Source organism: Gymnoscopelus microlampas (genome assembly GCF_963454915.1).
Source record: "Gymnoscopelus microlampas genome assembly, chromosome: 14".
Taxonomy (NCBI): Eukaryota; Metazoa; Chordata; class Actinopteri; order Myctophiformes; family Myctophidae; genus Gymnoscopelus; species Gymnoscopelus microlampas.
Window position 1 is genome coordinate 46,036,731 of NC_139951.1, and position 18,120 is coordinate 46,054,850.

The window sequence follows — 18,120 nt, forward strand, 5'->3', positions numbered from 1 at the left end:
CACACTCACACTCACACTCACACTCACTCACACACACACACACACACACACACACACACACACACACACACACACACACACACACACACACACACACACACACACACACACACACACACACACACACACACACACACACACACACACACACACACACACACACACACACACACACATTTCGGTGTGGGTTGGGCCTTCACATGCAATGACTTTCAAAATTCAACTTCACGACAATGAATATACATACAGTAGTCCCATTTAAGAAAATGCATTTGAATGAAAATGCACTTTACAAGCAGATACTATAATTTAAACCCCCACTCTCTCCTGCATAAATGACAGCATTCATAAACCCCATTCACCATCTAGTTTTTAGTTTTTTAACAAGAAAATAGTTGAATCAGTCTGTAAATGTATTGGAATACAGAGATATATTTATTTAGGCTTCATGGTTTTGTCACGGTTTGAGTCAGGGTAGAATGTAGGACCCAAGTGGAGGATGAGGCAGAGGCTGAACAGGTCTGTTCAAAGTGTTTATTGACTCAAGGTGGGAATACACACTACTAGGAACTGAAACCAAGACATAATATACTCCACGCAACATAAGACAATGAACTGGGAATGTTGTGTTGCAAACACAGCGATTAAATAGACAGGGAAATAACAGGGCACAGGTGAACTCAACAGACAATCAACACTGGGATAGGCTGGGGGGCTAGCCTGGGCAGCATTCCATTTTCGGGTATATGATCCGGTCGGGAGCGGAAGTAAAAAAAAGAAAAAGTGGCCGGATGGGCAGAACCGGAAAGACGTCTCACCCCAAAATAGGTCCGTGCTAATAAAATCCTTGATGCGGCATAGTTTAGCTTATTTTTTAAATGTAAATGTGCGTGCACTATCCGGAGACTATTTAGCGTCGGTATTATCCCACGGGGAAATTCTATTCCATTTAAATAGGGATTGGGGAACCAAAACAAAGAGGCACCGCAAAACCGGATGGGCAGAATCCGGAAAGAGGATTCTTTTTTTTTTTTTTTTTTTCAGTAGGCGTGGTCTAGACCGGATCATATGTTGTCTTCTGGAACGCAGACCAGGCTTTCCTCCGAGGTGGAAAGACTGGTGATGCGAGGTTACTTGGGGACTAAGAGGACACAGGAGGAGAACATGACTAATCAAAGGTTAGGTGAGACAAGACAGGCAACAGCTTGAACCAAACAAACAGAATGAACCAAACAATGGAACAATACTACAAAATAAGGTACAGAAGTGTAAAGCAACACCTAACACGGAAACAAGGACTGCAACATTACTTCAGAATAACAGGGACACTGAAACTGAAAAGTAAAACACTAACTATAACAAGGAAACAACAAATACATGAAAACACAACAGGGAGACAGAGCATGTCACGGATCGTGAAATTATATACTTCACAAGAGCTTGTAGATCAGCTATTTCCGCCGAATGTTTGCATATTTCCACTTCAATGCTATAAATCATTCACCACTGGAGATAGTTATGGGACAACTCATTGCTTACAAACTGTCCTGCAGCTTTATCAATGAGGAGGTTAAAGCATTTATTTATTTGTATTTATTCATACAAAAGCTCTCCTCAACCCTGCTTTCTTGGAGTGTTGGTGTGAGGCCTTTAAGGAGGGCCTTTCAGGCAAGCCGCAAGTGGAGCCTGTAGTACCACCACGGCCCAAGACACCATCACGCCGGAGTGAAATGTTTGGAACGGGGGGAGTCTGGTGCAACGCTCAGGTCCTGGACCTGGTGAGACGAAGGAGGGGCCCAGACAGGAGGCCATCCACAAAGCCTGGTCCCTCCACGTGCCAGAGCCTCCCCCGGTCCGTAGTTCCGGAGAAGCGGACTGAGGGGCCCCGTCTTGCCCTAATAGGACTGACCATGGGTAGCTACGGGGAAATAAGTCGGGGCTTGATCAACCCCGGCTTAATGTCTCTATTCTCTCTCTCTTTATCTCTCCCTCAGCTACTTTCTCAATGTGTGTGTGATATTACAGTCCCTGCTACACAAAAATTCTCTCACACAACTCTCTTTTGTGACTCAGTTTGTTCATATTTAACATCATCCTGTCTATCCCTTCTCCATGATCTATCTAGGTGATCTCTGCTGAGATCGCCCCCACCCCCATCTCAGATGAAGTTGAGGACAAGTTTCTTTGTGAGGGTGTGCCGGCATTCTGGCATTTGTTTGACGAGGGATTTCTGGGAGATGGTTTGCCGGCCTTCTGGCGTTTCTATGTCGTAGCTGTTGTCGACGGGATACTCTCGTTTGCCGACCTCACGGTTCACTGCTGTCAGGACGCTATGGATGTCTTCTCCACTGTCAGGAAAACAGTAGAGTAGAATATCACATTGGCAAATTACTACTGAATTCCAAGTTGTACAATATAATCTATTACTTCTCCGTGCATATTGTGAGAACCCGCTCTCAGCGCTGGAAAAATAATCTCCAGCCTACGTATAAAATGTCCTCCAACGCAAACTCTTGATATACATACAGTAACACACTGGGAAGTGTCATGTCTGATTTTCCTGTCCTCCTCACCACAGAACCATAGGATTTACGTTAAATATCAAAGTTCACCTTCAAGACAATTTTGTTTTGTGCTTGTGATGTCAAAGGGGACAGAATATTGGTGAATAAATCAGAAATATTTCTATTTCTGTCCCCTTTGACATTGTGTATTTGTGGTCTGGCATTAATTTAAAATATGTCCACTTTTAAAAAACTGAGTGCACCTTGAATAAACATCACTGGATGGAGAATATAAGCCATAGATACACACAACATTTGGGTATTCCGCCTAAATTTGAAACAGCGCCCCCCCCCCCCCCCCACAAACAAAATACATGGTAGCCTAATAGTATTATATTATAGTTCTATTTTAGTTCTATTACAGCTATAGCTATGCCTAAGGGGTGCTGTGTCACATTTTGTATAAATAACAACCAGGGAATTTTATTTTCTTGCCATCTATAAATAAAATGCAGGCAAACTGCAGGATGAAGAGGGAAAGTGGTGTCCGACCTCGCCATTTGTCGTCATTTGCTAGAAGCACTTTATTACTCTGGTAAGTAAGGTTAGGCTATCCAAATAACGAATATTAAAAGAGGTACAGTAGAGCCCGCACACCGTCTTAAAGGCAAAGGATCACTTTATTGAGTAGCTATAGACAACATTTCGATCCTCACAGGATCTTCATCAGTGACCTGATAAAATAAAACTCAATAAAGTGATCCTTTGCCTTGAAGACGGTGTGCCTATTTTATTTTAAAATAAATCAAATAATCATGTCCATTAGCATCTTTGTCACATTACAGAGGAGTTTATATCATCATCATCTTTATATTCGTTTTTTTTTGTTTTGTTTTTGTTTTATATATAAGCAAATTTTGTTCATAATACGCACTTTAATATACAGTATTTAATCCATTTAGATACCTGGCTTCATCTACCAGGTAAACTCACAAGTTGTAACTTTTCATTATACCGTCTGAGCTCCACGGCAGGTATAGGGAATGCATGCATATAAGCATGTGACATACAAAAATACTTAACAGTCGATCAGCAGTAGTGATGCCCCACTTTGAATTTAGCGCTGGTGAAATGACTACGATGTGACTGAAATGTGACTGCTTCTTTCTGTCAACTCTGCATTTCAGGGAAACTAGTATTTGAGCAGGACAATAAATATAAAACACATTATCTACACCTTACACTTGGAAACATATATTTATTCTAATCAAAATTGTCTCCAGTTCATGTAGGATGAATTTAAAGGTAGGCCAACTCCATCTGAATTACAGTGGATTCCTATGGGTTGGTGATTTACCCTTACCCTCCTAAGATGGCTACCCGTTTGCACCATGTATATTTCAATAGGTATTGGTGACAGTTGTTGAAACCTCCCTCTCACCTGTCTGCTGCTGCTTCAAGCTGTCTGCACAGCTCCTGGGTGTAGAATGAACCTGTGTCCACATGCCGGAATGTTTTGAATTCCTCTACGGCCGCCATGCCCATCAGGAAGTCTGCGTACCACGAAACTGACTGGACAGGACTGAGGGACAGACTATCTGCCTGTATGCTACTCCGGGGACGCACGTACTGGCTGACGTCCCCCTGGCACGCCTGGATGAAGAACAGCTTTGGCTTCCCTGCCAAGGTGGGGGCACTCTCACTTATGAAGGGCTGCTTCAATTCACGGAGAAGCACCTGCCCACCGTCTGTACCCAACACGTATCCCTTCATCCCATGAGTCAGCACGCACACCACCTAATGTCAGGGGCAGAATGGTTCAGCTAGGGGGGTGCCGATTAATTTCACAATACAATACACGATATTAGGCTCACGATATCGATACGATATATGGCACTTTTTTATTATGAAAACATTTTTTTACGCCAAAACGATACATATCGTCACGAAAACCTATCGCGATATATCGTGGGACGATATATCGGCACACCCCTATTCATTACCGTGTGAAGACAGGAATGCACAGTGAAAGACTGACTGACACTGAGTGACTCCCACATCAGCCACAATACTAGAGGTGAAAAATAACATCTATAAGGAGACCACAAGGGAAGGTAAACGCAATTTTCCCATAGAAAGGTGACGCCATTCTCTGCTGAGATTTTCTTTTTACATAATAGTTTAGTATCGGTTGATGATATGTATTATTGTGTTATTTTTATACCACGTTGATTAATTGAATACATAATGGAAACAAGTCCCCATGACTTGTTTGTGTTGTCCTTTTAGCCCAAATGTCTGACTGTACCTTGTGCTGTTTACATTTCTGTCAAATAAAGTATTCAATCAATAAAAATAAAAATAAACTCTTTGGATATGTTGAACACCACGTACCAAAGCATCTGCCTTCGTGAAATCTTGTCTTCCCAGGTCTCCCAGCACACAACGTATTTCACATGCTGTCTTGTTGCGGTGTACCTCCACCTTAAAACCCAGCCTGGAGAACACCCTCTCTAAAGCCTCTGTGTGACACAATAAGGAAAGAGAGAGAGAGGCAGAAAGAGAGAGAGACAGAGAGACAGAGACAGAGAGACAGAGAGACAGAGAGACAGAGACAGAGAGACAGAGAGACAGAGAGACAGAGAGAGACAGACTACATCATGTGTTGACTTTGAATGCGACACAAATTATATCAGATCACCAAACCAGGGATACATACCCTGATCTTTCTGAGTTCCGTGTCGGGTTTCCAGCCCCACAGTGAATATCTCGTTGTTAATGATCAAACATCTCCCTCGTGGGTTACGAGACAGTGTGTAGCATTCGGTCTGCAGGGCGCGCGCGCGCGCGCACACACACACACACACACACACACACACACACACACACACACACACACACACACACACACACACACACACACACACACACACACACACACACACACACACACACACACACACACACACACACACACACACACACACACACACACACACACACACACTTAATATTATGAATATGTCACAGTGAATAACTAAAAAGGGAGCTGCGTGTGTATATCATACATACTGTACATATATTGTTTTTGTTTTTAAAGAAAAAAATGTTATTATCACATTTTACATACATATGTCAGAGATCACGATTATGTAACTCATTAAGACCTGAGGTCGATTCTATGAATGTATTTTTTTCTTATTCCTGCTCCTTTTCATTCATGGAATGTATAAAATGAGGTTAATAATTCAAGAACTCAAGAATTGTTGTTTACAACCATGAGTGGAAACAATAAGAATGGATGAATGAATGTCTCACCTTGAAGTGTCTAGTGTCTCCGACAGACCTGTCTTCTCTTGAGTCTGAAGATCCTAAGTGTCCTCCGTTCCTCATCACCATGTTTTCTATTGTGTCCATCAGCTCTCTGTCTTTTAACCAGAACTGATCGAAAACATGGTATCTGTAGCCACATTTCTCCAGGAGCCACTTCAGAGGTTCTCCTTCAGACTCTATGTACTCCTCAACAGGTCTCCTTTCCAGCCAGTCAGTCTGTGTGAACAGAACCACAGCGTGTCTCCAGACTCTGTCCCCCAGCAGCTCCATGTGTTCTTCCACTGATCTCCTGTCAGCTTCAGAGAAACTGGACCTGACAGGAACTTTCACCAGGACAGCGTGGGGTCCAGGAGAACACAGAGTCACACCGTGTAGAAGGACGTCTTTCATCTTCTGTGATGGAGGTGCAGTCAACCAGTATGGACAGATCACCACAGTCTCATTTGTTTCACCATCTCGTCTCTGTTGTCTGACGCATTCTGTCAGTTTATTCTGGGCTTCAAACTCCTGGAATATGAGGTTTACTGTGTGTTAGTCATAATAATCAACATTCATTCTATTATGTCATCAGTGAAGAGTTCCCTCTCAACCTTGACAGAGATGAACTCACTGACTTTATTATTCTCCCATTGTCCCATTGTCTCCCATTATCACATTGTCTAACATTGCACAGGAAAACTACAAAAAATGTAATAAAACAGCAATTAACTATATGGATAATTGAACAACCTAAAAATACACTCACCGGCCACTTTATAAAGTATGCTGTCCAACTGCACGTTAACGCAAATTTCTAATTTCTAATCAGCCAATCACATGGCAGCAATTCAATGCAATTAGGCATGTACACACGGTCCAGATGATCTGCTGCAGTTCAAAACGAGCATCAGAATGGGGAAGAAAGGTGATTTAAGTCTCTCTCGTGACTCTCAACCTGTGAGCCGTGGCCCACTGATGGGCCGTGAGGATATTGCAAGTGGACCCCCAAATTGGCAAAAAAAAAGGCAGAATTTCAGATTTTAAAAGTACAAAAGTATTGGTATCAAAATGTACTTTAAGTACCAAAGGTAGAAAGTACTCATTACGCAGAATGTCCCATTTTACAGTTTTCAAATGTATAAAATGTATAAGAATCTTTTGAAAATAGCAGATCTGCAAGCTTACAATGTGTCGCATTGTGAGCTTATACAGTAGATCAGCTATTTTCAAATGGCCGAAATGTACAGTATATAGGGCTGAAGTAGTTAATGTATGTTTTGTGATCATAATCCAAATTTACAAAGAAAACTAGTAACTTAAGTTTTAAAATAATTATAGTGGAGTAAAAGCATAATATTTGCCTCTGAAATGTAGTGGAGTAGAAGCAAAAGTGCTGAAAACTGGAAATACTCCAGTATAGTAAAAAGACCTCAAAAGTACCTTAAGTACAGTACTTGAGTAAATGTACTGTAGTTACATTGTTTGATTGCTGATTGTGAACTTGTACTTGGCCTATATCGTATAACAAAGTAAAAAATAGGTGTGTAATGATCACTGACAGTTGATTGATTACATGATGATGTCTTAACCACTTATGCTCTGTTGATACTTTGGCTATTTGTATAGCAGATCTGGAAGGTACCCAGTTCGCTCCCGGTCTCCCGGCCGAGTTAGTGTCAAAGTGTCCTTGAGCAAGACACCCCCAAGCCCAACTGCTCCCAATGGGCAGGTTGGTGCCTTGCATGGTTTCCTCTCTCTGCCATCAGAGTGTGTGTGTGTGTGTGTGTGTGTGTGTGTGTGTGTGTGTGTGTGTGTTTTTCATCAAATTCATTCATTCATTAATATTAATCACCTGTAATGGAGTTTGTCCAAACACGTTCTTCTGCAGTGTGACATCTCCCGCGCTGCTCCTCTGATTCTTCTCTCCACCTACCCACATCACCCTCACAGCTGGTAGACTCTGATGTTCTCCTGACAAACACAAACTCTACATTAACTTAAACCAGTGGTGTGTTAAAATCCCTTATTTCTTGTGCTTCACTGTACACAATTATATGCAATACCTGCCCCCAAAATGACAACAAAAGTAGTTATTTAGCATTGAAATTCACATTTTCCAAAAACAAAGAAAAATAAAAAGAGCTGGTCAGAGTTGAAATATTTTGATGTCACACCGGGCCTGGTGCATTTTTTTAAATATATATATTTTTAAATGTTATTGAATATTTATGGCCCACGCCCATTTATACTTTATCAACTCCAGCACCATATTATAGCTCTGCTATAATATGCTATAAATTAAAGGCAACTGGATTTTGCCAAGCCCGCCCGGCCTGCTTGCGATTGGCTGAAATCGCAGCCGAGGCAGGGACCTCGGCAGAGCAGACACAGCCGGCTATCACTGGCCAGTGTGTGCTGGCTGGATACTGACAGGCGGCAGGCGCGGGGGAGAAATGGAGAGAAAAACGCATTGCGAAACTGTCGCAGCTAGATTCTAAACAAACTATATATTTTAGCTGATAAATAGGTCACGTAGTTGTTCAACACTGATTAATACAGAGTCCTTTTGGTTTCTTCAACTTGAGTCTGTTAGTCACTGACACCTGATAACCTCTTCCCATTGGCTCCTGTAAACGCTACTCAATGTCTGTGACATGTCCTGTCCATAGCCCCCCCTAACAAACTGTTTTGACCAGAAATACGGTATGTCATGGTAGAGCAAATATCATGATTTCTAGCGTGTCATGGGGTCTTTAATAATAATTTAATTTACCAATCAGATTGATAACAGACAGACAGACACACAAATGACAGACAGACAGACAGATTTTATAATCATCACCTTCAAACTGAGCTTTCAGAGCAGTTCTTTGTCTCTGTGTCTTGGTCATTAATGTCTGGGCATGCTTCTCTATGTTCCTCTTCCTCTCTGACACCTTCTCTGAAGCCTCTGCATCATCTTCATAGTGTCCACCTCCGTTTCCTGCCACCATCTCATCTATCTTCTCCAGCAGCTCTGTCACCTGACGAGAGAGTCTTCCGGAGAGGGAATCACTCTCCGTAGGGTTGAAGAAGACATGATATCTGTTCCCACATTTGTCAACAAGCCAGCGGAGGTCTTCCCCTTGAGCCTCAATGTGCTGCTCAATGCTTGTGTCTCCCAGACGGTCTCCATTCCTGAACAGTACTATGGTGTGACTCCAGATTGTCTCTGACAGAAGTGTCATGTGTTCCTCTAATGCTACTCTCTGTGCTTTGGTGAATGCTTCATGAATCGGAACCACCAGAAGGACAGCATGTGGTCCAGGAAAACAGAGTGACACACTGTTCTGGATCTCCAGTTTGTCCATCTCTGAGGTGTCCTGTAGTGGACTGTTGTCGTACCAGCCTGGTGACTCCACCACTGTCAGATGTCTCCTTGCTGCTACATATCTTACCTTTCTTACATCGCACTGCGCTAACCTCTGAATTCCAGCTGCATAAGAATCAGAATCAGGTTTATTGTCAGGTTTACAAGGTAAAACAAGTGGGTGAAATTTGCTTTCGTACATCGTTCCCATCACAACGTTATTTCCATAGAAAGAAGAGGGGGAGGAAGAAGAGAGGGGGGGAAAGTGGGAAGGGAGAACAAAAAGAGAACAAAAAAAGCCAAACAACATATTTATACTAGTACCAGATTGCAGAAAGCGTGTAGCTTGCTCTTGTGGTGTACTATTCCAAGGTACAACCTCCCATCCTCCCAGTATGGTGTTTCCTGCAAAAATCTTCCCAGACCGACTCGTTCCCAACAGAAGAATCCTGATGTCAGTCAGTCCTGTCAGATAAAAGCATTGTTTACTTTCAATTCAACACCTTTTTGTTCACAAAATTAACATTAACCATGATGTCCCTGTTTTGGGCATGTCATTAAAAGAGTCATTTTTTCAAAATGTTCCAAAACTTTTCAAAAATGAAAGTAGCCAATCTAAGCTCACACCACCACAGCGACATGTTGTGAGCTTGTAGATCAGCTATTTTCCCATATGTCTGCCTGTGTCCCTTTTATACACATATGGAGATCTCTGTATCGGTCTGTCCATGTCTCTTTTATGCCCATATATGGAGAAGACATCCCTGATGATGTCATCATCAGTATATGCCCGTGTCCTCAATAGGTGGACTGGGATCCACCTATTGAAGACGTGGGCAAAGTATTATTATTATCACTAATATTTGAAGCCCCAAAAAATATAATGCCTTATATTTTATAGTCCTATAGTGGCGTAGCCTGACACTCAGCCTGAATTTTCATTTCGTTTCACTCCATTATTTAGTCTGAAAGCCCTCTCAATGCAGCCGATTTCTGAGATGGGGGCGTGGCCAAAGTGGGACTCTTTGGCGATTGGTTCATACTGGATTATCCCGATCCCGATTCGTCGTACAGATTTTCAACCGAGAAACACCCGCCTTCGACAGCGTCACCAGGCCCTGAATGCGAGGCAAACGATTCAGGGGGTGGAGCCAGGCTAATAGTGGCGCATTAAGGAGTGAAAATGACAGAGCGGTAATAACTGACACCTATCTGTGAGACTGAGAATGTGCTGTCGCAGCGCTATTTGCCATTTTCGCTGCACTGCCCACTGTCCAAACGAGAACATGCATCAAACCAGTACAGCGAAGTACCACAGCACACAACAGTCATAGACGGATTAAAGTGAACATGCGCACACGCGCGCGGGGCGTGTGCGCATGTGTCCCGGACCCGTTTTGGGGCGTTTTTTGGTTACTTTATTTTGGTGTTAGGGTATATATATATATTATATATATCTTTTTTTTAAAAAGCCTATTAAATCCAAGGCCCCCCATTGGCTCAGGGCCCTGTGCACGTGCACACTGTGCACAAGCCATAATCCGTCCCTGACAACACTGTGTGACTGACTCAGTATGTAAGGGGCGGGTGGTCCCCAGGTGAAAGAATCAATCTTGTGATCAATCAATACTTTACACTTTCAATCACTAGTTTAAAGGGTTTGGACTTAAAGCTCTAATACTTACCATTTATGTAGTGGTTGCTAAGGTATTCATTGTTGATTGCAGGAGTCCCGTGGTCAGAGTTCTGGTCCGGTTCTGATAGTAGTTCTGGTGATTTGGTGGGGCCACTCATTCAAAATAAATTAATTTAAAAAAAACTAGTGTGCCAGATTGCGAGAGAAATAAGCTGCTTAAGTTCATTGGTTAACAAGTCGCTTATAATAAGCAGACAGCAGGCAACACTGGCAGTGGACCTTGTTTTGAGAGTATGCTGCAGCAACACAGTGATTCTGGACACAAAAAATAGTACCATGTGACAGAGAGGTCAAAGTTGAACGAAAGCTGTGCTATATGGTAGAAATAGGTCAACAATACGAATGACGTTAGTTTTTTTGATTAATTTATTTTTAATGAGTCAACCAAATCACCGGAACTACTTAATATTCATCAGAACCGGACCAGAACTCTGACCACGGTTGCAATCAATTAATACCTTTGCAACCACTACATTAATGGTAAGTATTTCCTACAGCTTTATGTTAAAAAATCTGAACTAACCCTTTAAAGTCTTTCAGTTACCATTTTTGTAAATTATGGTCCCATTCATTTTAATAATTGATGATAAAGTGGGGTATACTTCTAGGGCTTCTGGTTCTACTGAGTGAAGACCCTCCCTCACAGCCCTTCCAGCCAATAGCCGTCATTTTCAGTTGCTTTTTGCGACTGGAAATTCCAAGATGGTGGGTTTAAATTAGCTGAAATAGTGGCTCCGAAACGCATCTGTAGAAACCAATGGGTCACGTGACGGGGCTCCCTATGTCCATATTCTTTTTTTTTTTTTTACAGTCTATGAACTGTAGTACTCATACTGTATCTCTAGGAATGCATCTGAGAAAATAAGCATGCTTTGCATTAAAATAGTAATGGAAATAGTTGATTGACATTTCTAGCCCTTCATAATGTGTTACCTGCTGGTGTGCTGGTGGTCTGGATCTCGCTCTGCAAAGTGTCGCTCTCCATGTATGCCTGCGTCAGCCCTCCTTCTCCCAGCCGTGGTCTCTTTCTGCTGGAATCAAACTCCATTTCTGTTCCACAAATAAACGTGGGGAAGCAGCATTTAGTTTTTATGCACCACATATCTGGAACAAACTCCCAGAGATGTTTTGTGTGAAGCACATTGAATTGCCTTGTTGTTGGCATGTGCTTTTACAAAGAAAATTCCCTTGCCTACCTTGCCATGCTGGAAACATCCAAATTATTAAAAAAAAAAACACATGCATTACATTTTGATCAATTTGTGAAGTTATCTCATAATAAGAAAAAAATATGACACTTTGTGTGGATCTAGGAAAAGATCATGATTTTGATATTTTTGCCATAGTTCGCGAATAGTTTGATGCTAAATTGTTAACTGTCCACAACAAACATGAGCTGTCATGACAAACTGTTCAGTGTAAAGTTTAAGTTGCTGCTCCCTTCAACACACTTCAATCTGTTACTGTAATAGAGTGGTCTTTGTTCGCCACCTTGTGGCTTTAATATGCAATTGCAGTTATGCTGTTACATTATGTTTGTCCAGTTAATCACTGAGTTACATGGCTATAGCATCACTGCAACATGTTCCATCTGTATCCTGCAGTCTCCCAGTGGTGGAAAAAGTACTACATTTTTTCACTTAAGTAAAAATATGAATACTACAATACAGGAATACTAAATAAAAGTCTTGCAATCAAAATGTACTTGAGTAAAGGTATTGTAATCAAAATGTACTTAAAGTATCAAACGTAAAAGTACTTGTTATGCAGAATGTCACAAGTTATCATATATCTAAAATATATAATAATCTTGTGAAAATAGAAGATCTACAAGCTCACGTGTCAGATAGCGACGCGTTGTGAGCTTGTAGATCTGCTATTTTCAAATAGCCAAAGTTCAAATGGGGCTGAAGACGTTAATGTATGTTTTGTAATAATCAAAATCTACAAAGTAGTAACTAAGTTTTCAAATAATTGTAGTTCAAACAGTGACAATGACAATTCTTTTATATTCCCAAAAAAATATAAAAATAAATGAAAAGAGTTATTGAAAAAACACGCCCCCCTCACGCATTAGGAAGATATAATTCACCAGAACCAAGTGTAACATGGTTAATCATGCCTCCACTTGCCCAGACATCAAATGTATTTTGTGATCTATAGTGTTCTGTCACTTTAAGAGAATTGGCGGCTGCCTGTAAGGGAATGACGTCACCTATCGTACTTAAGCAATATTACACGAGAGGGTGTGCTTTACCGTCATTATTGGCACGCCAGTGATGCGGTCAGGAACGAGGCGAAGCCGAGTTCCGCCAGCATCACTGAAGTGCCAATAATGTAAGGTAAAGCACACCCTCGAGTGTAATATTGCGATTATACAACAGTTACCAACAAAACACATCCAAATGTATTCATATTGTGGGGCAATTAATAATAAAAATGTTTCGCTATTGTCCGTTTCCCTGTAAAGAGAAGAGTTTTTGACTGAGAGACATTAAATAGTCCCTGTAGCAGTGCTTTGAGTTTGAGGCACCGTCTCATCAACACAGCTGAGCTATCAATGCTTGCGCAGTGGAATGAATTCCAGTAGGCTATATGCTCCGTCGTACGACCGTGTCACGCGGCCAAAATAACTGATCTACAAGCTGACAACGCGTCGCGATGGCGACGCTTGTGAACTTGTAGATCGGCTATTTTGGCCGCGTGACACGGTCGTACGACGAGCATATAGCCTACTGGACTGTTAACGAAATGGGAGTCATTTTACTTTACACAGGAGGATATTTATAACCTTCTAACCATTGATCAACCGTAAATCCACCAAATTAACAACATAGTCCATTTTGCATAGCTGTTTGTTCTCCGGTGGCGGCGGTGGGTCAGGCTACTGTCTGTTTGTTTTCCTACCGTGGGACAGAGTGACTTCACAGCACAGCTGTGCCATATAATGGTCTAATCAGGTGCGGACTGGACTGCACTGCGGAGTGATTTATTAATGTGATTAGGCCCGTGCTATGATGCTGGTTTGAAGCACGGCTAGAAAGCTATTTCAACCAATCAGATTGCTTGGTCGGAACTACCTGTTGTATAATTCCTAGTCTATGTCAAGGAAGATTTTGAAAGGAAAGGACAGAGTCCGTCCGTTCTCCAGATATATGACGTGACACTCACGGGTGGCAAAATCGCACTGGAAGTTCGATGAATAACATTGCAGTGGATGGAGCCAGCTGGAGCAGCTCATGAACAAACATTATTTCTGAATGATTGAGACCATTGTAAAATAATCGCTTCAGGAAAATAAAAGAAAACAGATCACTCATTTTTTTCTGCTCTGTTGTTTTTCCATGTACACTCTACATACATTTATTTAGGTATCCAAAGAGCAGAGAGAGTAAGATTCTCACTGGGCAGCCAGACTGATTGACAGTCACTGATTGACAGCTGTCTGCCAATCAATCAGTCAACACCTGTTGACAGCTCACACACGAAAATACCAAAAGTAAAAGTACTCATTATACAAAATGTCCCAATTCAAGTTTTCAGGGGGGCAGGGGGAGGGGGTTCCAGGGGGGAGGGGGTTGCAGGGGGAGGGGGGACGGGACGTGTGTGAGCTGTCAACAGGTGTTGACTGATTGTTTGGCAGACAGCTGTCAATCAGTGACTGTCAATCAGTCTGGCTGCCCAGTGAGAATCTTACTCTCTCTGCTCTTTGGATACCTAAATAAATGTATGTAGAGTGTACATGGAAAAACATAAGAGCAGAAAAAAATGTGTGATATGTTTTCTTTTATTTTCCTGAAGCTATTATTTTACAATGGTCTCAATCCTTCAGAAATAATGTTTGTTCATGAGCTGCTCCAGCCGGCTCCATCCACTGCAATGTTATTCACCAACTTCCGGTGCGAGTTTTGCCACCCGTCATATATCTAGAGAACGGAATTACTTTCTGTCCTTTCCTTTCAAAATCTTCCTTGGTCTATGTCTGCTATGAGAGCGCATTTGTCACTGTGGAAACACATATCCAGAGCAGATCAGTGATTGCCTTGTTTGTCTGTTTATCAGAATAAATCAACTGAACTGAGAATCCTGGTCTGTGGTGCTTTACAAAAATATCTAAATACTGAATCAAGCAACTTAAAAACTGTCTCAGGTGAAACACAAAAGCTTGAGCATACGGTAAAAACCCCAAACATGTTTGAAAGTGAAATATCTCTTTAAAAGCCATTCATTTTTTACTGAAATTCCTTAAAATGTAAAAGAAGGGAATTGTATAGCAGAAAATGTCAGATTAATAAATGCTATGTTCTCTCATCCTCTAGTATAGACACAAAACCCCCAGAGTTCAATGAGGGGGTCCCCAGCTAAATTACATACTGTTGTGAACCAAATGGACGCTTATGGCTCTGATCATTCCATTTGTACACAACAATCTCAGAGTTAAATTAACACTGAAGATTTTACAGTGTAGATTATGGGGTCCCAGAGATAATACATACATTATCTCTATCAACATTTGCTGGACAAAAACTTTGCAACTCAACTTGAGCTTGGTTAAATGTTATGACACATGCACAGTGGTGGAAAAAGTACTCACATTTCTTACTTAAAAGTATCAATACTGCAATGTAGAAATACTCTGTCACAAGTAAAAGTCCGGAATAAAAAAATGACTTGAGTAAAAGTACAAAAGTATAAAAGTATTGGCATCAAAATGTACTTAAAGTACCAAAAGTAAAAGTACTAATTATGTCCCATTTCACAAATTTTCAAATGTATAAAAATCTTTTGAAAATAGCAGATCTATAAGCTCACAATGCATCGCAAGGCATTGTGAGCTTATAGATCTGCTATTTTCAAATGGCCAAAATAAGGTTGAAGTGGTTAATGTATGTTTTGTAATAATAATCAAAATAAAATAAAATGTAACTAGTAACTTAAGTTTTCATAATAATAGCGGAGTACGAGTATTCCTCTGAGATGTAGTGGAGTATAAGTACATTTGAAAATACCCCAGTACCCCCAACACCTCAAAATTGTACTTAAATGCAGTACTTCAGTAAATGTTCTTAGTTACTTAGTTTACACCACTTCCCATGCAAGTATCTGACCATAATATACAGTAAAAACACACACACACACACACACACACACACACACACACACACACACACACACACACACACACACACACACACACACACACACACACACACACACACGTTTTAATTTCCAGACACGTTCTTTTCCACTAGACAACAAATATGTTTGAATGATAAAATATTACTCTTGGCTTACCTCGGATTGAGTTTTATTATTACTCTTAGCTAGCCATGGTTCACATGACACTCGTCTGTCACAAGCGTCATGGAACCACTTGTTCCTGGTTTGAGAATGTTTTACATTTACAACTCTTACATCTACATAAACGTTCAGATTTCAAATATAAAGTGCTGACCCCCATGCCACGGATGTAATAAGTTAAAGTGCACCGATTTAAGTACCCGTATCTTCCCTATTGTTCAATAAAAAGCTTTTTCAATCCGATCGCCAGCCATTTTCTCCGATGCTTTCAACAACGCAACCCTATCGGTTGGGAGGTGTATTGCACGCTGATACATTACAAAACAATGAAAAATAAAATGGCCACCGATCGGATTAAAATGCTTTTCATTTAACAATGCGGAAGATACAGATGTACTTAGACCAGTGCGCCTCAACTTGTTACATCCGTGGCTCGGGGGTCAGTAGGTACTTTATATTTGAAATGTGAACGTTTAAGTAGATGTGGCAGTTGTAAATGTAAAGAAATCGCAAACCAGGAACAAGTGGTTCCATGACTTCCATGACCATGTCACGTTTCAGGGCTAACTCTTAATAGCTATAACCTCGGATTGAGTTTTACATTACTCTTAGCATACCTTGGATTTAGTTTTATATTACTCTTAGCATAACTTTGCTTGGATTTAGTTTTATATTACTCTTATCTTACCTCGGATTGAGTTTTCCTCGATGGAAAAGTGTTCAATTATAGACTTTCTTCAGTTGCTTGTCAGAGTTGAGTCGCACGTTACGGTTACTTCTTCTCTCTTCCCGGGGAACTGACAGGATGGAACTGACTGGATGTCGTGAAACGTCTGTAGCTACATGATTGGATGGCTGATTTCCCTGCATTCTGGGAAATGTAGTGAAATGCAACATGAAATAAATTGTTAAAGTAGAGTGAAGCCGTGTCTTTAAGGGTCTTAAATACCGGTATCCCATTCCAATCACAATCATACATAAATGTTCCAATGTGATCTGTTGGTGGTTTATTAAGGTGTGTTATTAGACTTCAAGTGAACTTTGTCGTAAATTGTATGTCAATGTCAGATTTCTTATATTATTCTATGGTTCTATTTTGTTATTCAGTATGTTACAGATTATCTCAAAAGTTGTTAAGCATTCTGCCATGAACTCGATGTCGCCCGGCATCGCCCGAGAGTCGCCCGCTGTTAAAACGTACCGTTAGTTTCTACTAAATGTAGCCCGGAGACTATGTTTTCGCTTCTCTCCTGTTGACTTCTAGACTTGTTAATAAACACTCGTGGTTTAATCCAAGTAGCAGGTTTATTGACAACCATGAATCATAGGACGGGAGACATCTGTGTGTGGACAGCATCCGCTAAGCACATACACAATACTGAAATCACGTTCATGTCCAGGTAATCTCGCGGGGGGCACCGCAGCTACGGCAACACTTAATAACCAAAACAGTGTAACAATACAACTGTCTACATCCCCCTTTTTAAGCTCTGCTTATCAACCAACACTTTTACCAAATGTCAAAATAAAACTTCTTCCGGTATTCTATATGAAAATGAAAAACACAATATTATGTGAACACAATTATTACCAGAAACTTATTTCCAATGTGTTGTCCTCTGTTCTTTTTTTTTTTTTTTTTTTTTTTAACATGTACATGTACTGTGAAATCACAACATAGTTGAGGCTGAGCTGATACCAAACAAATGTAAAGTGGCCTCATGAATCAAAAGTCCATTACCATAACACAGTCACACTCTGTAACTAGACTCATAGTCCAACGAATAAATGCACATACAGAATGATTCTCAACTCAAAACAACATACATCTCAAACACAGGTCTATGTACGCATGCACTGTCTAATCAAGGTACTTCCTATTTGGCTTGGGGACCCTACCAAATCTGGTGCGGTACACTGGAGTGGATGGCTGAACCGGGCTTTTGTCCCATGTCTCT

At 41.1% G+C, this 18,120-nt stretch overlaps 1 protein-coding gene across 1 annotated transcript; it reads right to left on the minus strand.

The window, feature by feature from the left end:
- Positions 1 to 524: 524 nt before the first annotated feature.
- On the minus strand, positions 525 to 17,455 carry LOC311060496 (uncharacterized protein). The gene is made up of 11 exons (XM_084078691.1): positions 17,364 to 17,455; positions 16,851 to 17,033; positions 11,795 to 11,911; positions 9,490 to 9,630; positions 8,659 to 9,291; positions 7,669 to 7,787; positions 5,823 to 6,344; positions 5,224 to 5,332; positions 4,899 to 5,026; positions 3,946 to 4,301; positions 525 to 2,348 (listed from the first exon to the last, which is right to left on the minus strand). Exons 3-11 carry the CDS (start codon positions 11,907 to 11,909, stop codon positions 2,159 to 2,161), a joined length of 2,313 nt encoding a protein of 770 aa, XP_083934817.1. The 5' UTR covers positions 11,910 to 11,911; positions 16,851 to 17,033; positions 17,364 to 17,455; the 3' UTR covers positions 525 to 2,158.
- Positions 17,456 to 18,120: the final 665 nt, after the last annotated feature.